At 40.7% G+C, this 24,533-nt stretch overlaps 1 protein-coding gene across 1 annotated transcript in view; it reads right to left on the reverse strand.

Annotated features, from left to right (window-relative positions):
* Window positions 1–1,108: 1,108 nt before the first annotated feature.
* SERPINE3 (serpin peptidase inhibitor, clade E (nexin, plasminogen activator inhibitor type 1), member 3) overlaps window positions 1,109–24,533 on the reverse strand; it is a 26,305-nt gene continuing 2,880 nt past the window's right edge. Inside the window, exons 5-12 of the mRNA XM_010148116.1 lie at window positions 21,722–21,925; window positions 17,083–17,316; window positions 15,572–15,769; window positions 10,437–10,635; window positions 8,040–8,140; window positions 5,189–5,275; window positions 2,962–3,045; window positions 1,109–1,152 (exon numbers count right to left, since the gene is read on the reverse strand). Coding sequence (XP_010146418.1) covers window positions 1,109–1,152; window positions 2,962–3,045; window positions 5,189–5,275; window positions 8,040–8,140; window positions 10,437–10,635; window positions 15,572–15,769; window positions 17,083–17,316; window positions 21,722–21,925 — 1,151 coding nt within the window. The remainder of the gene's footprint in view (window positions 1,153–2,961; window positions 3,046–5,188; window positions 5,276–8,039; window positions 8,141–10,436; window positions 10,636–15,571; window positions 15,770–17,082; window positions 17,317–21,721; window positions 21,926–24,533) is intronic.

A 24,533-nucleotide genomic window follows, 5' to 3' on the forward strand; every position in this document is an offset into this window, starting at 1 on the left:
GATGATGCCCCGTGGCCTTGTGTACTTCGTGTTTCACTGGTTGGTGACTAGCATGACAAACTAATGTAGGCACAGCCCCAGCAGTGACAAAGCCCACAGTTTTATGACGATACAATGTAGTAAAGCCAGGGGTGAGTATCCTTTGAGGAATGCTGCACAGAGTTGTTTTCTGACAGAAGTTTTTACACGCTTACAGATGTGGGAACCCCCCAGAAGGTGCTACTTCTTGGACACAAAATATCACTGTATGCTGTATTGGCCATGTCTTTCATCTGTGCTAGATGCTCCTAACTTCTGGAAAGCTTTGTTTCAAAGCGGAGCTGCTCCCATTGATACTTTTCCTAGGAGTCAGTGGTTTACAATCTCCACCAAAAATCTTGATGGGCCTGGGTTTCTGATGAAGCCTGTGGCATCAGTTTCTGAATTGTGTTAAAACAGTCACTGTATCCCAGCATTTGTCAGGATGCTGAAAAATGCGTTATTCAGGAATGTCCATTTTATGCTGTGTTCCTTTTAAAAATGTATTGCCTTTTTTGGCAATAATACTTGTTTGGTCACTGACTGAGTGGGTATTTCTGCTTCCTACTTGTTCTGTCAGTTTTCAAACGGCCTCTCAGCTTGATTTCCTTCTCACAGCATTTTTACCATACTATCTCAGTGGGATTCTGTCTAAGTTTGGGACCAGGCTGAACTTAGATTTTTAAGTTTTTGACTTAAGGACAGGGAAATAAAGTTTTTCTCGTGGGATGCTTTCTTTCAGGTTACCTGTTACTCAGCAACAGTCAAGCTGACTTTAGCCATGATGATGAAGTTAAGCAGAAGCTGTTGTCTCACACCAAACATTTCGGTGGCAAGATCTGTTTGGTTTGTCCTCAAATGTGTATATGCTTAATATCTTTGCTGTAGTTGTGGTGCTAATGATTCCTAGACAGCTGTAAGTTTGCAATAGTGTGTATAAAGTAGTAAGGCAGTGGAGGACTTGCTTGCTCTTATTCTTGCAAAAGTAATACTGTTTAAATTGTTTTAATAAATACATAAAATGGAGTCTTTAATTTCATGGAAGGAAAGCTCGCCATAGGAGGAACAGATGACTGTGTTTGTCTAGTGTTTATAATGCAGGATTTGTAACTCTTCCTATAAAGAGTACCAAACCTGTAAATGAAAACAATATTAACATTATTTCAGTTTGGGCCCACGTTTTCCAAGTGTAGTACAGTTTACATAAATTAAGCATGGAATTAGCAGATTTGTGATCATTCATTGCTTGTATGGAAAAATCAACTGCAATTGCATGCTTGCCTTAGAATAATTTGAACGTTTCTGCATTAAAACCAAAATGGCCTTTCCAAATACTTGGGAACCCAAACCAGCAACTTGCCAAAACCTGAAACATACCCAAACCATTGGATAAAGAATCACTTTTGAACCAAGCAAAACAGAACCTAACTTCATTTGTGATGATATTGTAGTTACAGAAGAGATTTATAACCTCTTGAATGAAATCACTGCTACAGGTTCATGGAATTTGCAGTTCAGTTGTATGTATTGCTAATAGCTTGCCTGTCATTCAAAGGGGAGGTGTTCAAAACTGAATTTCTGATTAAAAAATCCCAAACTTTTTTCCATTATTTCAGGCAGGGTTATGCTGCTTTAAATCTTGGAAAATCTGTTTCTGCTATTACTAGAAGACTGATGCAGTGAAGACTTTTGGTCTATACAGAGATTCATTGTGAACTTTATGGGGATAGTAAGTTTTACATACATATAAGTTAATAAAAGTAGATCTTCTTTACCCTTTTCCCTTTTAATACTTGAAGAACTTCAGTGACTAAGTCTGAAGAAAGAAAATAAAACTGAAAATGTTCAGAATACACTTTCTGAATTAAAATCTTAGATTACAAAAAAGTACTTTGATTTTGAGTTGATTGGAAGGTATGTATTTTGTTATGCTTCATATAAAAATCCTATTTTATAATCTGATTTCCTTCCTGTTTATATACTTTTATCGCATACTGTAAGCTGAGCAATTTTATTCATGGAAATCACACTTTGTTCTTAATCCTGAAGGGTCTGTGGCTCAAGTTGCATAGATCAGATTTTAGTGCCTTTTTTAATTCTGCATTTGCTAAATAAAAATGTATTTATTCACAGAATGGTGATGGTTGCTAAAGCATATTTAAAACAAACCCCTCACCGAGATAGTGCTTTTCTTTTAAAAAGATGGGTTTGCATTTTGGTCAGAATCTAAGATACAGGTTTTTAAAGCAGAGTGTTACATACACAGGTATTCACTTAGAGAACAGAGTGTGTTGCTTGCGAGCAGATAAGGAAAATTATTCTCTTTGGACATCTGAAATTAGACATACAGTCTAACTGCTCTGCATTTTTGTTTGTTTTAGAATCATAGAATCATAGAATCACTGGGTTGGAAAAGACCTTAGAGATCATCCAGTCCAACCGTATCTGTCCGCCACTAAACCATATCTATCAGCACCTCAACTGATGGGGGATGGAGGAGTTGGTTTGCAAGAGAGTTATCAGTTGCAAAAGAAACATGAATTTTTTGGCGGTTCCTTGCGAAAGTGAAGATACAAGTTAGGCTTTTTGCAGAGCTAAGTTTCCTGATTACATACTTGAATATCCATAGCTTTTGATAACCTGAATGTCTCATGAGGATACAAAGTAGTGAAGAGTCCATAATTAGGGAAGAAATCTTTTTGCGCACATACTGCATATACATAGAAGATGTTTATCTGCCTTCCCTGACTTCTATGGCTATCATTCATCCTTTTTAAAGAAATTGAACTATATTCTTTATGCTTTAAAAACCCTAAACCCGCTGTTTCCATGGTGGTTGAAATTTCTTGGACTGAAGAATGGCAGGCTATTTACAAAAAAATTGTTCCTGATTTCAGTGCTACTTGTGAAGGATGCTGCTACTGAAACAGGGAGCACGCATACCTGTGTTAGTTTGTCTCAGGAAAAATGTGAAAGATCTGTCTGCTTTGAAAATAGGCGTTCGAGATCTTTTTAGTAATACCATCACTGTAATGCAACAGAGAAAACATTAGTAAAATGTGTCTGTTTCCATTCCATCTTCTGTACGGTACCCTCAAACTCTGATATTCAGTACCTTGAGTTTTGGGTTGCTCCTGCTCTTTAAAAACAAACCAACATTTTATCCAACAGTGAAATCAGCATGGTTGAATGAACAAGTCAAGTGTTGTCAGACTACGTGCAGATGATTTGCGTGTATTTCGTTGCTGAAGTGAGTCTGTCTGGCTTTGGATTTCAAAGGTAATATAATTTTTATTATTGTCATAGCTGTGACCCTGCTGAAGTCATACCATGCTATGACCTAACCCATTAGCCAATTCCTAGCCATGCTGTTTTGGTAAAAAAGAGAAGCAAGGCATAAATCCCTTTTCTAAATGGGAGACAAAGAGCAGAGAAATATCTACATCCTCCTGGGATTTCTCTATAGGAGCTCTCAATAAAACTTAAGTATCCTCAATCTCAATTTATGACTGTCCTTCTCCCCTGGTTGTGGGTTAATTATGAGATTAAATAAAGACTTCTTAAGAATTATAATTGCTCAGCTGTTCTTAAAATATATAATTTACATAAATTCTTCTTTGTACCTATATAGTACTAAGAATGCATTGACAAAAAATCCCAATACTAAAAAACCCAGATTTGGATTATTTTTCACTGAGCAGTTAAAACAATGAAATTGAATAGAAAAAAATCAAGTAAGACTCAGTAAAACTAGTTTGAGTGGCTCTGTTTCTAGTGCTTCTAGAAAAAGTGCCAACTTCAGCTTTCAGGCCACTGTGTGACTAGATCCAGAGCTCTTAAAGTAAACAAACCTAATTATACCTCTTTAAATCATCTTCTTAACTTGTTCTGACTGGTGTTAAGGGACGTTTTAGCATTGGTTTCAATGGGATAAAGGTCTGATGTCTGACTGCAATTACGCTTAGTCTTTGGTGTGTAACTGAAGCCACCCAAAATATTTTATTTTGTATGGGAGTTACCAGAAAAATTACTTAAAATAATCATTCCCAGTACGATGGAAGTTTTCATAAAATTTAAAACGGTACAGCTCTGCAGCAAGATTAACTTAGTTGTGGCAAATTTTCACTCTACGCCCACGCAGGCCCATCATGGGCCTTACTCAGAGGTGATGCCAGGGAAATGCTACGCCGAATTGGGTGTGTTGAGGTTCCTTTTGGCCTCGTGACCATGTGATGAAGGCAGGCAGACAGGAGGAGTGGAGGAGACCCAGGTAGTGCTGTGATCTACAGTCAAGGATCACGGGCATTTGCAGCGTGTGTGTGGAGCACAGCCCTGGGGAGCAGAAAGGTGAGGTGTGGTTCACGATCACCCTTCTGCTGTGCTGATGTTTGATGTGCTTGAGGACAGGTTCAGCTTTTGAAGAGAAGCGAGTGGCAGCAATGCCTGTGTAACCCATGCAGAGGGGTCTGCCTGCTGCGGTCTTTCACACAGGGTTGTGGCATCTCCGGAGCGTCTGAGGCTTCCAAAAGGGAAGGGTTTCTATTGAGATGGCATTCAGCTTATGAAGGTCACTTATTCACTCCTTAGCCCTCTGAACCTGCCCACTCAGCCAGCCCCAGTGCCTATTTGGAAGTGATCCGTTAGCAGAAACTACTGCACAGGAAGGTCACATCTAAATCTGTATAAGAAACAAGCCTGTCCTTGTCTTCATGAAGACAAAACTTCCCCCATCATCACCTTCAATGCTACCAGAGAGATCATCTTCAAAAAACAAACCCTGTAAAGGTTCAGGAGGTATGGACAAAATGTTAGTAACCCTCTTTCTTTCTTTGCTTTTACAATCTGAGCAAATGCATTTGACCAATGGAATAAGTGGTTTATTTTCTTAAAATGGACTTTTCCTGGGCCAGTAAAGCTGGTTTTCACTTGAGTCTTTATATGTTAGTCTAAGATCAAACATGGAAAGGGAAGAGTTTCATGAGTTCTTATGAACAATTACAAAGGTAAAATGGAAGTGTGTTAAAACACAAAAGTTTAAATTTTGGCTAGACGTACATTTAAATGCTACCATGTTTGTCATTGTTTATTTCTTTTGATTTTTGTTTTAAGTAGCTTTTTCTGTGGTGATAATCCTCAGAAGTGAAAAGTAAAGTTTGTATATTTGTTTTACCTGTAGCTCCTGATGCTTTCGTACCATCTTCTGTTACTTCAATCTCTGCTTTGTGAATAGCTTCTGAAATATAAAGACTAATTTGCTCTGGGGGAAAAAAAAAAAACAAACCCGGAAATAAATATTAATAGTTATTTTCTGAATTCTATTGCAAACACTACTCTTTTTCTTCAATTCAGAATGCTTTTACTTCCCCCCCTCCCCGGGAATCTGACATAACCGTTAGGTATTTCACTGGGGTAAGTAATTCAGTGACAGCATACAGATTTATAATATATATCATGTTATTAGCTTTTCTGTTGCAATTCCTTCCACATTTGGAAAGACAGCGCTGTATAAACCTGCTTTTCCATTGCTTTTGCTCTATCTGGTTTCCATGTTAGAAGATCTTCAGTTCTAATTTTGTCTCAGCACCTGTTTTTTTCATACATGTGCCTAACATGGATGAGCGTAGGCAGTCTGAATCTCTAAGCTGGCTTGGTATTTTGACTGTGTCAGTATAAACCTGGAAGAGCTGTGAGGTGTCATCACATTTCTGCTGATGGAGGCAGCTGCAAGTTGGCCCCTTCCTACCGACGGTGCGAGTTGGGTTCATGCTACAGAAAAGCATCTCTGACACAATATATGAACATCTTTAAAGTGAGATAACACCCAGGGAAGGTAACATTAGGTTACTTTAGGGAAGACTGCATGTCTCGGGTCTCTCTTGCTGACAGAGGGAGGCAGGTCCCTTGCCATTGTGAGCAGAAAAAAACTATAGAGTGACTTTTCAGGGAGCCTTAAGTCACCATTGTGAATAAACTCTTCTCCCTCATTTCTACCCATGTTTACCTGTCCTTTCATCTTTGTGACTGGTTTCCCACTGTGGACTGAATGCTGAATGGGAATTTCTAGTTTGAGAAGTCTCCCAGGTTGTGTTGGACAGCTAGGTTACATGGTGAGAGTAGAAACTAATTAACACAGTGAGGATGGTGAATGAATGCTGAATGAAGAACCACTGGAAGAGAAACTGCAGGAAAAAACGCTCTTCAGGATGAAGTGATGGCACTGTCACATAAAATGGAGCTTGGGAAAACATTAATTTCCGAAGGATGCCAAGGAGAGTGTTACAAGTCTGCTTCTCCCCACCTGCCTGTGCAGGGCAGAAAGGGGAGAAGGTTGTGAGGTTTCTTTTTTCTTGCCTGAATATGAGGATAAAGTCTGACATATATGTGAAAACAGGGAGATACTAACGGAGTGTTTCATCTGTTTCTATCTCATTTTTTGTCCAGTCAAAAACCTGGGATGGAAACAAGCAAGACAGATCTGGAGAGAGGCAGAATTTTTAAAAATTTATATAAATTTAACATATTTTGGAATAAAAAAGAAAGTTAAGTTTTCAGGTATGAAGAAGCTATTCTAGGTCTGAAAAGAAGTAACACATTTCTTTGCTAAATGTGATCTGAGAGTAAATATTCTGAAGAGTATGGGTTATGGTTCACGTGGAAGAGGAATTGAACACTTACCTATTGCTTTTCCAACTGTACTCATTGGTTAAATGAAAGATAAGCCTTCCTTATAAACTCTGCCCTATGGAGCTCTTAGACCATCATGGCTATAACCCTACTGTTACGATACATAACTGAGTAGTGTAAGAGTAGAACTGAGAAGGGCCTCAACACATCCTTTAATCTCTATAACCCCACCACAGGCAGGATCAAACACTTCTACGAGCCTTACCCTGTATGATGTGAAGCAGAAAGCCACCAAGTTGCATAGGAAAGAAGCTGCTAAATGAGATTGTCTGTGATGGAGTTAATTTCCTCAAAGTATTTATCTTATTTAAATAGATGTTAACTTTATAAAACACATCCTTATGCACTTTGTCACTATATTAACATTGGTTTGTAATAAACAAAGCAGCAGGCTTTAACAAATACGTGGGAAGTACAAAGTATTTTTAATGTGCACCTCTGCAGTCTATGTACTGCAATAAAAATAAATGCTACTTTTAGTTTTAAAAGGGTTATAAACCCCCCATAAGTAATGCACCTTCTGAGTTTCATCCCAGAATAGCAACTTTTCTGTAAAATCAGGTTTGTCTAAATTGGAAGAATTTTTTGTTGCTATACCTCCATTTATTTACTCACACGCACAAGAATCGCACAAACTCTGCATCTCTAGAAGCAGCTACCATTCTAAGTCTTTGCTATAAGGAAAAATTACTAAGTTGAATAGATTTGTGTTGCTGAGTGGAGTAAAAACCTAAAACCATTATGTGGATTAAATTAGTACTCAAAGATGATAATTTTCCAAGGAGCAGGTAATTTCAGACTTCCAAGATCAAAAGAGTTTACAGTTATAACACTAGTATTTTAGCAGATAGAAAATATTAGTCGCTGGATTAGTAAAACAACATAGCACGGGCACATGCCAATATTGGTTGCACTGTCAGGAGTTGCAATACCAGCGTGTTGGACTAGCATCCCTAAATGTTAAATGACTATTGAAAACTACAAATAGGGATCCACGTTTTACTAAAGTGTACTAAATTTCTGAATAAATAACCATCTCCCAGGCCTATGCTGCCTTCACAGTGTTAATCTTAAAGAAAGAGGATAGGAGAAAAAAAAAAAAAAAGGGTAAGACTAAAATTAACCCTGTCCCATTCAGATTCCTCTTTCCTACAAAACCGCAGCTCAAAATACAATTGCTAATAATAAAGTAGAACAGTTGTGTGTGAATTGTAGTTTAGAGTTTCACAGAGGAAGAAGTACAATCAGTTCACAAGGCCCAGGTCTACTGCATCATTCAAATATGAGTCTACAACTACTGGGTCAGTGATAATTTTTTATTCAGTCAAGTCTCTTACCTGAAATACCTTTAAAATTAGCAGTGATGGGATCAAATGCGTCTCTAATTCCCAAGGCAGAAAAAACTGTCTTTAGGTCAAAAAGGCTTTGAATACTGAACCTGAAATTAATATGATAGATTTTATTTAAATGAGGGATTCATAGTTTCATGGTCCTAAAAGGTGGAACAGATGTCATTTATTTCAAGTCTTTGCATTTCATCCATCTATTTCTGTATGGGCCCTTCCTTTTGATTAAGTATACTTTGCAGAAAAATGATTCATCTTAGTAACATAGAATCGGAATGGTTTGGGTTGGAAGGGATCTTTAAAGGCCATCTAGTCCAACCCCCAGTAATAAGAAGGGACATCTTCAACTAGACCAGGTTGCTCAGAGCCCTGTTCAACCTGACCTTGAATGTTTCCAGGGATGGGGCTTCTACCACCTCTGGGTGACCTGTGCCAGTGTTTCATTGCCCTCTTTGTAAAAAACATCTTCTTTTATCTAGCCTAAATCTACTCTGTTTTAGCTTATAAACTGCTACTGCTTGTCGTGTTGCAACAGGCCCTGCTAAAAAGTTTGTCTCTATGTTTCTTATAAGCCTCCTTCAGGTACTGGAAGGCTATAAGGTATAACTATAAGGTTTCCCTGGAGCCTTTTCCAGGCTGAACAAGCCCTCTGATCATTGTGGCCCTCCTCTGGACTTGCTCCAACATGTCTTTCCTGTGATGAGGGCCCCAGAGCTGGATGCAGTATTGCAGGTGGGGTCCCATGAGAGTGAAGTAAAGGGGCAGAATCACCTCCCTCGACCTGCTGGCTGTGCTTCTCTGGATACAGCCCATGATACGGGTGGCTTTCATAGAATCATAGAATGAATCATGGAATGGTTTGGGTTGGAAGGAACCTCAAAGATCATCTAGTTCCAACCCCCCTGCCATGGGCAGGGACACCTTCCACTAGACCAGGTTGCTCAAAGCCTCATCCAGCCTGGCCACTTCTGGGCTTCCAGCACACGCCGCCAGCTCACATTCAGCTTTTCATCCGCCAGCACCCCCAGTCCTTCTTGGCAGAGCTGTTCTCAATCCCTTCATCTCGCAGCCTGCATTGATAACAGGGATTGCCCCAACCCAGGTGCAGGACTGTGCACTTGGCCTTGTTGAACCTCATGAAGTTCACATGGGCCCACTTCTTGAGCTTATCCAGATCCCTCTGGAGTGGTGTGTCAACTGCAGCACTCAGCTGGGTGTCATCTGCAGGTTTGCTGAGGTTGCATTCAATCCTGCTGTCATTGATGGTGATATTGGATGTTCCTGGTAGCAATACGGACCCCTGAGGGACACCACTTGTCATCGATTTCTGTCTGGACAGTGAGCTGTTGACCACTACTCTCTGGATGTGACTATCCAGCCAATTCCTTATTCACTGAATAGTCTTCCCATCAATTCCATACCTCTCCAATTTAGAGAGAAGGTTATTGTGGGCGACTGTGTCAAAAGCCTTAACAGAATTCCAGACGGGCATCTCTACCTGAAAATGTTAAGGAATTAAGAAGGAATCCCTCGCCTCCATCTACTGCAGTCAGACTGCCTCTCAGTCGTCTTGACACCTGAACTCTCCATTTTCCCAATTGTCCTTTTTTTAACAGTCTTTTCGGCTGTAGCAAAGGGCCCTTTGAAACATTTGCAAAAGATTAGCTTGGAGAAAAAGAATATTAATGTACAAATCGTTTTCCAGTGCTTCGTTAAGGTGGGGAGTGTATTGCAAGTGATACCTGATGAAACTCATGCTGATCCATACAATAGGTACAGCCACAAAAGGCCCTCCTGCACCTGATTCCTCCTGCCATGCAATTTCATTTGACTAGATGATAGAAAATGCCTCCAGAACATGTGCCTTTGCTGGGAATGGTGAATGACTGATGTGGAAAACAGCTGAAACCTTCTTTGTGCACAGAAAGATGGGTATGACTGGTGGGGGGCCTCAAGTTCTTTGTAGAATACTTTTGTAGTATACCAGCAAGTTGTAAAAATAAGCTGTTGTATTTTTTTTAAAGGGTATACATTTTGTTTTCCTTAAGGAAAGAGAAAAATGGAGTGTGGGAAAGGGCCAAGAACATTTATCCCTTTTTAGATCTTTAAAGGACTGTTATGCCCCAAACAAAGCTTTAAGTAAAAGCTGTAAGATCAACTGAAATACTTGGTTATTAAAACGGTACAGAACATACCAGAAAGTTTTGCCACTCCCAGGTCAGTTCTTCATGGCTTAAGAAAGGGTTCGAGCTTTTCTAATCATGTGACAAATAACAAAACTCTACATATCTCATCTGATTTTGTCTGACACATTTCTTGTGTCAGCCCTACAACACAATTCCTACAACTGAAGTAGTGGAGCCATCTTGCAGTACTAATAGTGCTTACCTAGGTAGAAAAATGTCCATCTTCGTTCTCTTCAAGGTGTTGGACCAGAGCGTTATGGTTTTGGCAGAGAGATGGGACTCAATGTGGGACAAAGGTGTTCTTTTGTGGCTGGGAAGCACTAGGAACATGCTGAGTTTCTCCCCCAGGTAGGGTAACTCGACCACGCTGAAAGCCTCCAGAGTTGCAGTCTGGAATTGGCCTGTAGATGGGCAAATAGAGATCTGATTTCATCATTCAAGTGGGGAAAAACTCCCCAAAACTCACAGCCCAGGCCTGGGTCAGCAGATGGTTCAGAACGGCGGTGATGGGATATAAGAGGTTGTCTCTAGCACACGGGCTCTTGCAGCCAGCTCAGGTTGGTCTTATGACAGTGGCTCATATGAACAGAGCTGATTGTGAGATATATATATATATATGCACACACATATAGATCTAGATCTTGGCAGAAAAATGCCAATGGCAGTAATGGTACCTGAAGCACTGTCTCAACAGAGCATGGGTATTTTATTACTTTCTCACATAGCAGCTGTCCTCCTTTCTCAAAGTTTAAAATACATTACTGAGGCAATGACAGTAACTTCATGGTGACTGTTCCTGCAGTGTTTGTTTTTTGGATAAACTTACAGTTTTCTAAAGTCTTTCATGAAAAATTCACTACTGATAGAAATTACAAAAAAAACCCAAAAACCCACAAAATTAAGTGTCCTATTTAATTAACTGAAACCCACCTTGCCTCACATTTCCATTTCTATTACCTTTAAAAATCAGTTTTAACCTTATTTCAAGAAACGAATAGTTACAATAAACAATAGTTAGGCTTATTTAAGCACCAAAATTCTTACTTTTTTTTTCTTTTTTAAATCTAGGCTTAAAATAAAATCAGATGGTCATAAAAACTAGTCACAAAAGCAAAAGCTGGTGGGCTTCTGAACTTGTAATCAGTTATGCAGCAGTTTGTAACAGCCATTTAAAAGTACCATTTTAATTCCATATGTCAGTGAACAATTATTCCAGGTGTTTCTAATGGACTTGGTAATACAGTAGAACAGGTTCAATATTACTTTCTTATTTTTTCATCTGTTAATCCAATAAACAGCATTTCAGAAACACTCAGCAATAGTCACCAGGCCAGGAGTTAAATACAAGTTGTAAGCAAATGACTTATCATTGCCTTTGATGCAGGCCACCCAAAATATTCCCTATTTGCCCAGCTGCAGTAGACACTCATTGAGTTGGGGGTTGTAAATAATGGAATATACGTAGCTCGTGTTCATATTACCTAAATATTAGCCACAAGATGTCTCAAATATTTAGTGTACAACATTTGCTAGTTTTGCAGATCTGGGTTAGATAGGACTCATTAAGTGCTGATTATTCTGCTACATTAAATTTTAGGCTCTTGGATTAACTCTCCTGCCATGCAACATGGAGAGGGAATTGTGCTGTTCAAACCACTTCCCAGCACATGGATCACTTGGCTGAGAAAAGACCTTCTGGTTTGCAAGCAGGGAAGGTCTGCATTTGTGGTGCACTGATCAGGAATGGTTTAGTTTGTGGGCATGCTGATATTTTGAAGTCAGCACGTTGTGCACAAAGGTTATACAGTCCTTATTCGTTAATTAGAAATAAAATCGAAGACTTGAGTTTATTGACTCAGAACATTTAGCGTTCCTAACTTGAACTGAGAATCCCATAAAGATCATATATATGCTAAATCATTATTCAAATATAGTTAACAAATTGCTTGGAAGAAATGAATATTTGTAAAATTGCTGTGGTGCTCAAAAGGCGTGTGTAAACAGTAACGTTGACATTTTCTTAGAGCAGTGTTAATTCTCCTCAGGTTAATTTGTTCTGCATGGCCACAGTAAAAAGATAAACAATGTTGTAAATGCTGAGATCGATAACAGGCCACAGCTAATCTTACCCTGTGTTTTGGATCCTGAAGGTAGACTGCTGCTATCATTTAATAATGAAGGAAAGTTATCTCTTACCTCTGTTTTTCTGTAGTACATCCATCTTTTGTATTAATGTCAAACTGATTTATTAGAAATGTTTCTATCTAGTGACAAAGACTGAATTGGCCCTATCAAATCTGACAATCAGCAAATTTTAAATGTTTCCTCTCTTGTTGACTTTCCTCAAAAATTGCAGAGAGCTCACACATTTCAGACTGGATGAAAAGGTAATCCCAGTATTTTGGTTAACTTTCCTTTTCTGGGTGAATATTTGATGCTCCAGCTACCTACTTAAGGACGATTGATGGTGTTCTTGGGCTTAGGCAAATAGCCAAGCAAGCACAAGTAACAACTTCACATCAAGTTTGCAAGGGCTCAGAAGCAAATACGTGGTCAGTCAATGCAGCTCAGCTGCTGGATTTCTGGTCACTGGCCTTTACCCGAGATCTCACTTGTATAAGCACAGACGTTTATACAGAGCCCCTGCAGTGAGTCAGTGATACAAGCTCAGCCAGGGCTGGAAGATCACGAGTTCATGTGGTAGTTTATGTTGCTCAGCAATGAGGATGATAAGGTGTAGGTTTTGGAAAGGGAAACTCTGCACTCCTCAGTAAAGTCAATTAACTTGTAAAAGATTTAAATGTAAAGAGGATGGGAGTGCTCCAAGTCACAGGTGTGAATGCGCTCAGGAGCTGGTGCTCCCAGCAGGAGGAAGAAGCGTGGTGGACCCACCGTGGATGTCCTAGAAGAAGAAACGCCACAAGGAAAGACGTAACAGTAAGGACAAACTTGCAAAGAGTGGAAGAAGTGATTCCTTAGCCAGCTGAGTTATGGTTCAGAGATAAGAAGGCATAGAAATAATGAGCTGCCAACTGCCCACTTGATGTGACTGCTTCACAGAAAAGGAGAATGTTTTAGCCATATAAACAAGAGAAAAAGGAAGAAAAAATGATGCTGCTGAACACTGTGAATTATTTTTTTTTTTTTTTAGATTCATCCCAATTATTTGCTGGAACTGATGGAAAAGAAATAATCTGATGATATAGCAAAGGATAGTGGTGAGGTTCATAATGGAAATGAGGAAAGCGCAGGATGTATTATAACACTAGAGACAGAAACAGTTTAAAATACTTGAGAGACAATAATCTGGATGATCACCACCCCAAAATATGAAAAGAACTTGGATGTGGAATTGTAAATGGGTCAGCAAAGACTTTTAGTAGACTGTAAATTCAGTTGTTTCCCATGATTGGAAAACAGGACTACATCTGTAAAGAAAAAATAAAGTAATCTGGGAAATTTTTGGTCAAGTTTTCAAACATACTCTGGAGAAAAGAATAATCAAGCCATAGAGGGAAATAGAAAGTGAGATAAATTGCAATATCAGGTAGACCCTAGCAAACAAATCTATAAGTTTCTTTTGACTTGATAACTAATTTGATAAAAAAGGCATGCATCCAGCCATCTAGTTCTAAGTAAAATGTCAACATAGTTTCACTGTGGCACTATTTGCAGGTGGAAGTGATGGCAATTGGAGCAAGAAATGAAAGGCAGCAAACAGCCACTTGGAAGGGAAACTACAATGTTCTGAGTTAAAAGAGGAGCTCCCAGGTGCAAAAGAGGTTACTAGTGTCTTTCCAAAGTATTGCCAACACTCAAGATTTTCATCAAAGATGGTGAGGTTACCATCATGAATAGAGTGGTAGAAATCAAATGATGGTTGAAAAACACAAAAAAAAAGGTATGTACCTGTGGAGATTTCCCTCCCCTTGATTTGCCTAGGACCCATCAGCTGGAAGAAAATAGAGTAAACCTTGAGTAACCACCCTGAGCTAATTCTGGAGTGCACTGTGCAAGGTATTTTTAGCATGTCCTAGAAATACCATGAGCATTTTATCCAGCATGTATATGGCTTCATTATAAGTACTAGGTACATTCCTGGTCATTTATTTCCAAGAAAGATTAATTTAAACTGGAAAAGTGCAGAAAAGGACTAGTAGGGAATTGGAGTGTCTGCTTTTTGAATAGTTTAGAAGAGCTTGGTATTTTCAGCTTAGCTCACAGGAATTTGAGAGGCAGCTTGGTGACTCGCAAATACTTTTGGGCGTAAATATCAAAGCTGAGTAAAACTGTTTAACTTAAATGCTAAAGCTGGCACGATGATAAGAGATATAAATTGGTCTTGAAAAAATTTAGACTTGAAATTAGGAAGGTTTTTACCCAAGGGCAGTTCTGAAATTTCGGGTAGAAGGGAAAGGAGATTTTTGTATTTTGAAAGAGGTTGTAGAGCTAAATGGCAGAATTCCGAGTGGTAGAAAATGAAGCCCAGCACAGTCCTTCTGTCAACAACCCACATACTACAAGCCTTTGAAGGGAGCGTCCACTGTATTTATATATTACACCAATAAAAGTTTGACTCATATTTATACTGTTTTAAGCCCATGCTGAGGGCTTAATCCACCTATTGGGTATAAGTGCCATAAAAATTTCTCTTCCCTTTATTGCAGAATTTGGCCCTGAAGATTTGTAGTTTTACCCTAGAGCCTTGGAGACAGGCCATGACCAGAGACAGGAGGGATGGGTTTGCAGTGCAGGTCTTCCCAGTGGTACTGTCCTCTCTCTGGTGCTCTCACACTCAAGGGACAAACAGCGATTAGGCTGAGGGGCCAGGAAATTTACCCACCCCACAAACCAAATTGCTAGGGGCTTGATAAAGTTTTAGTCTTAACTGCCCATCTGTCAGAGGGTCAGATATGCTTCCTACGGTTCTCCCTTCCTAGGCAACTGTATTTAACAAACCCCATGCTGTTGCACAGGCCTGTGTATACTGTGGTACCCTCAGTCTTTCCTGTTCCCTTCTCCTGACACTTTATCTTGGTGACATTCGACTGTTTGCTACAGCTGACGAGTTTGTAATGGTGTGCTGGGAAGTGTTGAGGGATGGGGCATGGACAGTAGATATTTTAGGAACCACTTTAAACCCAGGATCTGTTTTGTCATTGCCTGGGATTATAAGGAGTCAAACCGGTCACCCTAGTGGTCTCTTCATTTGATGTGATTTTTTCTGAGACTTCTCCAAGCTGGGAAAATAACACATTTTAGTGCGGTAGCTGTGGAATTTAAATAAATAAAATTGTTCCATGTTGTACAATAAATATCTGGATCGAGGACAGTTACCGTAGTTGACTTCGACTGTGTGATGCATTGTGGGCACTTTCAGGGTTGACCCCTCTGCTGTGGTAAAAGGCAACATCTGGGTATCCATAAAGGAAAACTTCTTTTGCCATGTGCTTTTGAAGTGCATGGTGCTCACCAGGGCAACCTGGCTGAGTGGTGACCCAGCGCTCTCCAACGGCATGCCAGGAACATCCCCATCTGCGTGAAAAAGAGGCAGAGAGGGTGAAACATGCCATCATACTCACCCAGGCCTAAAAAGCCAGGTTTGTGTGAGTAAATAAAACAAGTTGGGACCACTCTCTATCCCTAAAGGGCAAGAGGCACAGCTCATGAGACAATTTTTAACTCTCTACCTTCCCCTCCCCACCCCCACATGGACCTCACTGGGGTTGCCTGTTGGTCCATGCTCTCCCCAGAACCGAGATTTGGTCAATGTTGAGGGCCAAAATTGTGCCAGGACTATGCCACTCACTGAATGCCATGGATGACAGCAGCCTTGTGCTCAGGACCATGCCCTGACCCTAACTGGTTTTCTAGCTTCAGTGTGGCCACACATATCTTGGGAGTGGTTCATCACTAGCACCAGAAACCCCACATGAAATGGATTCATGAGTACAAACTGTTTTATGAAGTAGCCAAGCCAACTGAAGCTCATATCCTAATTCTTCCCCCCCTCCTATTTACTTGGCAGTTCAACTGATCCTGCTTTAGGCATCGCAAAGATTTTTGAAAGTGCGATCCACTTTTAATTCATTGATACCCATGTGAGCACCATAATATGAACTCCCATTTTAGTACCTGCTTCTAGAGCAATGCTTTTCTGTCATGAAACGGAATCATTCATTACAGCTCATTTGAGGAGGATAAGAATTCTTTTTTTCAATAGTATCTTCAATATGTGTGTTTAACATCACATGTTGATGGCCCAATTAACAGTTGTAACTTAAGTTGATGGGGCAAATCAGGGACTGATTTACTCTGCTGCTTCTGAGGACTTGCCTTTTCAAGGTTTTTTTTTTCATTAACACAGAATTTAATTTCATTATTTTCTTGCTTGTGTAGCAAGTACATTCTTTTTATTTCCCATTTTGACTTTTTTAAACTCAGAGGCTGACTGCTGAGTTTATGGTCCTGCATGTTCCACACAGCAACCTGAAGGCATCAACTCAGCAAACTCCGTCCCATGGGAATTTGGCTGCTCCTCATTAAAACTGAAAACACTGCAAAGGATTGCCATTTTGAAAATTAGAGGAACAAGGCCAAGCAATTACCAGCTTGATACTGCAAACCTAGACTTAGAGATTCAGACCTACTCTGGCTCTTTCCTCACATTAAGTTTCAACATCAGCACAAGAATTAGATTTCCTGTCTCTCAGCCTTGGTTTAGACAACATTGACTATGACAAAAAAACTTTATACGTGGTTAAATACAGGTTCTCTCGTTACTCTCATTTTACATTTAATTTACGTGCAATCTCCTGGGCTATTATTCTGATGGGCTATTTCATTACCTCCAAGGTTACTGGTGATCCATTCCTGGATTTGGGCTGCGGTTCTGTTGGGGTCAGTGAAGTTGGTTTGCTGCAGGCTGCTGTTTGCCCAGCGCACAGCATGTGCAGCGAAACGGGGCGAGACCTGCACGCCGGTGTCCACAAAGAAGGAACATGCCAGGTGAACCACTGTGCTTTGGCTGGAGTCGGTCGCTCCTTCGTACGCCACGTGCAAGAAATCCTGCACGTTTTGATCTGCCAGGCAAGAGAGGGGGAGAAATTGCAATTGTCCTGTTGAGGCTAAGGACAGCAGAGACTGCACCCGGGCTCAGCAGCTGTCAGTTCCAGTGCTGACATGTCCTCTGCAAGGTAAAGCACTATAACAGCTGAAGCACCCTTGACTTTACGCGGTGTAACTGTCAAGCACTACTGTCGAGGACAGGGAAGCACTGGGCACAGGAGAGGACTCTTCATATTGCTGTAGAAATCACTCTAGTGCAGATATGCCAAGTGACTGATTTCATATCAGGCTCACATCTCTGTGCAAACACAGCTCTTGCAATACGTAAGGAACATTATCTTCTTTCAGGAACTCTCTGGGTTCCCATTAGTGACACCTAGCACCTCTTGCCATGACTGACTGAGCTGCCAATGCCACAGTACCACCATCTCCTTTTCCTGCCATTGTCGATGCCGCCCACCCCAGGAAAGGCATCTCCCTGACTGTCCCAGGTCTGTTTCTGCTACACTTGGCCCTCATGTGTCATTTTGTTTCTTGAAGGATGGTGTCCCAAATGGGCTCGGAATTGCCGGTGAGCCCTGGCAATGCTAAGTAGAGCTGCTAGGTTGCTTCATGTGTGCTAAAAGTGACTCTTCTCTTTGTACACTCCATAACAGTGCCTGCTTTCTCTGAAGTCCAAGTGTTTCCCATTCAGTATTCTTTTTTTTTTTTTAATTCTTAAGAGCCCTCATCCTTTCCTAAAAAACTGTTCTTTGGCTCATTGTTCCCTGACTTAAATGACTGATTATTCCTCCTAAATGTAGAATTTTGCACTTGTTCTTATTGAATTGTGTCCTACTCACTTCACACATTTCTCTGATTTGCCAGGATTTCTTTTGAATTCTATTCTGATCTTCCAAAATGATTGTAGCAACTATGATCTCAGTGTCATTCAAAAATTCAGTAGTGTATTCTTTACTTCACTGGAAATAGTTGAATAGTGCCCCAGTCTCCTGTTCCTGGGGATCTTATGGTAGATCATAGAGTCATAGAATGGTTTGGGTTGGAAGGGACCTTTAAAGGCCAACTAGTCCACCCCCCCCTGCATTAAGCAGGGACGTCTTCAAATAGATCAGGATAGTGGTGGCTTCTTTGATGGAGAGAGGGCCCAACAGGAACATGAGACCTGCAAGCTTAGAGGATCTTGTGTTGTAAAAATCACAGTTTCTAGCAGGCTCCCCTGAAGGGTGATTTAGCAGCCATTTATGGCTGTCATTATTTTGCTCACTGTAATGATTTGTGATGGTATGGTTCATGCCGAGGTGACCTCCTGAGGCCTGGGACTTGAACCCAGTCTGAACAACATTGATAGGCTCTGTGTTAAATCTCCTCAAACTTCTCATGTTTGTGGTTCAACCCCTTTCTCATCTCCCTTGTTGTGCTTTGGAGGAGACTTGTCTACTTCCAGCTGATAAAAGGCCTGTTGAGATTGTTACTTGCCTTCAAGACATTTCCAACAAGTTCCTCCTCCCATAAATAACCTTCTCCTGAGGCCTGGGAAATATCTGGACCTTGCTCTTCCTCAGTAAGACATCAGTGCCTCTTGGCTCTGCAGGACCCCTCTGCTTTCCCTGGGGAAAGAGGCACCAGCTGTCCCAATTTCTGTGTGAAACCTAAGCAACAAATTGCTGTCCAGTGACTCCAAGAGGAGTCTGTATTGTACACCTTGCTTCTCCAGGGTACTGTCCTCTGCTCAAGTGTTCCTCTGCCCTCGCCTGAAACCCAGGTGTGCCCTGGGCAGCCCTAAGGTTTCGAGCTCCCCATGGGCATGGCTGGGCTTACTGTTATGGCCCTGGCTTGAAATCTTGGTTTTTTCTCCAGGGAGAACATAGGCAAAAGGAGGCATCACCCAGTTTTTCCAGTTGCCTGTGGGTGTAGGCAGTGATGGAGGGAAGTCAGGCTGGGACATGGGGAGTTTGGGGTGGCTAACCATGGAAGGATCCATCCTGCTTGGACCAACCCATCCCAGGCTGAGCATCAGGTCAAGGGCAGGATTGCCGTGAGCCTCCATCTGCCAGCCAGGTCTCTGATCTCATCAGGAGACATTTATTTTGTTGGTTCCAATTCTTGGTGGGGTAAAAGGGGAGTTTCATGTCTACTGATCTCTACCACCCGAGAATCCGGTGCGTGTTTTCTGACCTAACTGTGCTCCTTTAATAACCTGCAGGAAGACCTATGGGAAGTTTGGTATTAACATTTAGATCTATTACTCTGTAACGGATAAAATATTGAACTCCTTGAGCAGAACTCACGGGGTCTGAGGTGTAAAGTGCTTTTCTCGTGTGTTTTGCATTAGTGTGGGAGCATTTGGCAAGCTCTCTGGAGGATGTGAGAAATCAAAAATGGTCAATTGGAAGCAGATGTTCACGTGAGGTGTGGTATTCTGAGCTTGTAGCTTCAGTTATATCAAAGTGCTTAGCTAACCAAAGTCTTGAATTCTTACTTGGAAAAGAGTTCAAAATTGCTTTAAAATACTCCACCATGGATAAAATAAAGCAGCAAGGAGAAAGCATTTTAAAGCATGTCATTTTATCGTGTCTAGAAAGACATCCCTTTATACGTTGTTTTTCTTAGTACTAAAATGAAGGTGAACAAATTTTCCAGACATTAAAAGAAGGTTACAAGTGCATGTAAGAGCGTATTCTTCGTGAATAGTGAATGAACCATCAATGTTTTCATTGTTTTCAGCCTGCTAAGATTTTAAACACATCCTTCATTAATATTTAACACAAACCAACAGAAACATTAATACAAACATCTAATGGAAGAAATGAATATTATCAGATATGCATAAATATGTTATTTGGGTTTACTCATCTGATAGGAAAAGTGACCTAAATATTTATTTGATTTAAACCATGTGAGGAAGTGGTTTCCTTCTCCATCACTGGAAAAGTGCTGTTGTAACCCATAGCAATAGATCCCATCCTACTTTATTTTCACATTCATGCATTAATATTACCGCAAGCCAAAGCTCATGTGGCTTGCGCCACAGACAACTGAAATGGAGATAAAATGTCTGCTTGCTATGATGTGCCCCATGAGAAGTAAGGCAGCACAAAAGAGCTGGCAGGTCATTAACAGCTTCTGTGCTTCTCTTCGTTACATTTTGTGTGGAGATCTGTGCCTGAATGTCACTGTGCAATATTATTCTTAAGGTTCTTTCTTAATAACTGAGCCCCTAATGACCAGAAGCGTCAAGCAAGGTATAATCCTTGTATGAATTTATGTTGTTTAAAATTACCCTACTGAATTTAGAGAAACAGGAGTCTCATAGGCAAGACTTCATTATATTATCTGCTCATCATATAGATGCACTGTCCTTGTGTCGGTACATGCAGCCGTATCTATATGTACAGCCAGAGTTAGCTCTTACTGCTGTGTCAGGTTTGAATATCAATGCTGTAAGGAATGGTAATGGGGACTAAGGCAGGTTACAGCCCAGGACAGTGAAATTGCTGTAGGTTTTATCTTCAGTCTTCATCTGCTGAAAGTAAATTTTATGCTGAGAAATAGCAGTGTCATCTCTATACATGTCTTGTATGTAAGCTGCAAATTTTGTAGATGCGGCAGTCATCTGCTTTTCATAAACATTGTGCCCATAATGTAAAATAGTTTTTGATGTGTGATGTGAGATGGTAGGATAATCCAGAGCTAAAATGAAAACAGCATCCTTAAATTCAGTTGACTTAATACTGGATTTTTAAGACATCTGCCTATTCCATATCCCTTCCAGATTCCCAGTGAGTTTTATTTTAGCCTGTTCTCAGGGAAAGATGCAATTGCACCATCCATCTGCCAATGTGTATCTCTCTGTGCCAATTTCCTTCTAATAACTTTTCATCTTTTTGGCCAGTTGTAATAACATTAGAAAAGTTGCAAAGTCTTAAAGATAATTCCATTTCTATAGGTTTCATAACATTTGTTAATGGATAGGAGAGAAAACATAAGTGCGATAGGAAAGAAAATGACTGTCCTCTGCCTGGTACCTCCTCACAGAGGACACGGGAGGCCAGGACACAACAGACACTATGAACCCCTGAGAAACCAGAAGCAATTCCGCTGCTCGTGGAAGTAGCTTTTCTAAATGTCGTTGTATTTCAATGCAGCAAGAGTAAGCACTGATCAAGAAAAAAAAAAGAATAATAATGTATGTATCAAAAGAGGAATAATAATCTATGTATCAACTATCCCTTTGACTTTCCTTTGTCCAGCTGATACCTGGCTATCAAATATGGAGAAAACACTCCTAAACTACATCTTGCAGTGAGACAGAAGACAGAAGTTTAGTATGATGTGTGCAATTGCTGTCTTCTTAGTAAAGCTGTGAATTTATTGCAAAATGTAAGGCACAAAATATTTTTTTAAGCAGTACATTACCATGAATATTGTATCCTAGGGTATCCTGCAGCTCCATAAAGGTATTTCCTTGAGCTCCAAACTGCAGCAGCTCCAAAGAAATAGCTACGCTTGCTGGGGAGATTACCAGGTTGGTTCTGTTCTCTGCTTCGGATACATGCCTGTAGAGATTGATGGCAAATTCAGTCTTCAGCTCTTTCAGCTCATCATAAGAGATGCAGTTTCCTTTGGTTAAGCAGCAAGCACACAGGATAAATGCAGAGAAGAAAACAGGCAACATGAAGACAAGCTGGGAGGGCTCTCCACCAGATAATCATACCTGCAATAAGTAGTACAGATATTTAGAAAAGCAATACGCTGAGCTCACAGAGGAACTTTCCATCAGTGTTAAGATATCACTTGCAATAGTAATGATCACTGGTAAAATATGTGTCCAGACTGACCCCATACTTGTTGTCATAAAAAATAAGGTGTAGGGACATGCTGATGACTCAGTTGGCTAACAAGAGCCAAGTTTTTCTGAATGCTGTACTCATATAGGATGTTTGCCTGTTACAGTACATGGAGACACAGAGCCCCTCGGTTAAAAGTTAGTTACCTGCACACACGATGGGAGACCTTCGTGAAAGCTGTGCAGTCTCCATGCTCCTGAGCACCCACAGCTTCTTTCTGTCCCCAGTAGAAAAGGGGGTCCAGCACTCTCAGAAGGAAGGCCACCCCTCGTGAGGTGCAGGTATTTCACTGGGGGCTCCAGGCTGGGGTTTAGATCCAAGTTTGCAAAAGGATGGCTTCAAATTCCTCCCCCCAGATATTCTATGAAATATAGCTTCTATGAAATATATCCCAGTGAAAAAAGGTTGTATTTGCAAAAGGCTCCAGTGCTTGCAGCACAAAATCACTGCATCAGAATCTTATGGGAAATCAAGAATTGGTCAATGTTATATTAAGAGACACTTAGATTTGTATTTAAAGGCAAAGTCCTAAAATGACAGAATAGCTTTCTTTACAAAATTTTGCCTTTTGAATGTCGTATGCAAATTTATCTTTAAAAATACTGCACCTTCTTTCCTTCAGGCTTTCCTACAAATCTTTCTCCATGCCCTTTGCTCTAGAGAGCACCTCTAATGCCTTGTATTTACTCACAGTTAGCTCTGTTAAATTGTCTTGCCTTTCTGTGTCCTTCTGGGTGTCTGAATGCAAGCTGTCTATGTACGTCTTGTCTCCTTCTTTAATAGGTAGTGGAGTAAAGACTAAGTCATGAGACTGCGTTTAAAGGGATAGTCAGTGATCAGAGTCTCTGTCGGCGATGTCTGTACCACTCTGTCCAAATTCCTGTAGGCTTCAAGCTCTATGGAGAGCCAGGCAAAGCGGCATGCCACTGACCAGCAAATCCAAGGCAAGGAACAAAAAGGTACACATGGAGATACAGTCAGCAACTTCCTTGCAAGCCCTGCTCGAGCCTCATGAGACTTGTGACCTGCTGGTACCGAGCAAGGCATCTCCTATCTCTCTTCCCACCCCCCTCCTTCTTTTATATGAATTCCATTGATTCCTCTGCCACAAAGGGGAAGAGAAAGGGCTCTCTGTGTACCAGGCACACAGCTATTTTTTTTCCCCCACTTTGAAACCTTATTCAGAAATCCCATGCAATAAAAATGTCTTTATTTGCCATTATTTTTTTGTGTTAATGCCATCCCATATAGCAAGATTTTCATTCACTCTTTAGTTTCCAGAAGGAAAGAAACAACAAAGCGGTGTGCTTTAAGGAGATTGAATGAGGAAGGGGTCGGTTTGAATGAACCAGAAGCAGAAGAGCTGTAGCCATGACCAGTTTACAAGCAATTTTAGCTGTTCATGGCTTTCTTCATGTGACAGGATCAAATCCTGCCCACCATATTCACAGGTTCAGCCTCACAACTTCAGAATGGCACCTAAGGCAAGCGATGTTTTGGCTTAAAAATATGTGTAAAAAGTCAGCTTACCGATCTTCATGGAGTTTGACATTATATATACACTTAGCTATTTCATATTGTATGTTCCTGTTACAACTGGGAGAGAAAACACGGGGAAAAAGGTTGTTAAAATCAAATAATTGTGTTTATGTGACACTGTTTCATCCTTAGCGTGGAAGGAGCAGTCATGCAGTTGAATTAGGGCCCAAATGAGCACGAAGCAATGGGCCTCCTTTCGTCTGCACCCTCGTTGTTTTTCTCTTTTTGCTCTTTTGGGTAGATGACAGAATCGACACTGGTACTGGGGTCAGTCTCAGGATCCTGGGGTTTAGGCCACATCCCTGCTAGGGCGGATGAAGGCCAAGTCCCAGTCTAGTAGAACAGGCAGGGAAGTAGCTTTTGCCATGGATTTCAATGGCAGTATCCTCATGCTGAAAGTTACATTTGGGTTTAAGGGTTTTGCTGAATGAGGAGATCTCTGCTGAGGTTATCACTAATAGTGTCCACTGGACTGGAGATGTATTGAGAGAAAGGGAGGCCTCCAAGTGATTTCTCAAAGGGCTCAGAGCTGTTGATAGATAAATCAATGCTGGTCACCGCTGAGGACTGTACAGCTGTATTTGATGTGATGTTCCCACAGGCTCCAGACCTGATGAGACATTTCCTCTGTGCCCTGCCTGATACTTTCCTGTGGATTTATTAAGCTTTAGAATAAAGATAGGGATCCCCTGAAGGTTTTAGGCATTACTGTCAAAAATTGCCATTCAATTCCCACCTGCACAAAATGAACCCAATGTTGCTGTTCACATTTAAGGTGGAAGATGTAATTGAAAATTGGACCCGATACAAATGTGATGTAGGACAGCACAGTTTCTGTGGGA

This window comes from Eurypyga helias, unplaced genomic scaffold (genome assembly GCF_000690775.1).
Source record: "Eurypyga helias isolate BGI_N326 unplaced genomic scaffold, ASM69077v1 scaffold8510, whole genome shotgun sequence".
Taxonomy (NCBI): Eukaryota; Metazoa; Chordata; class Aves; order Eurypygiformes; family Eurypygidae; genus Eurypyga; species Eurypyga helias.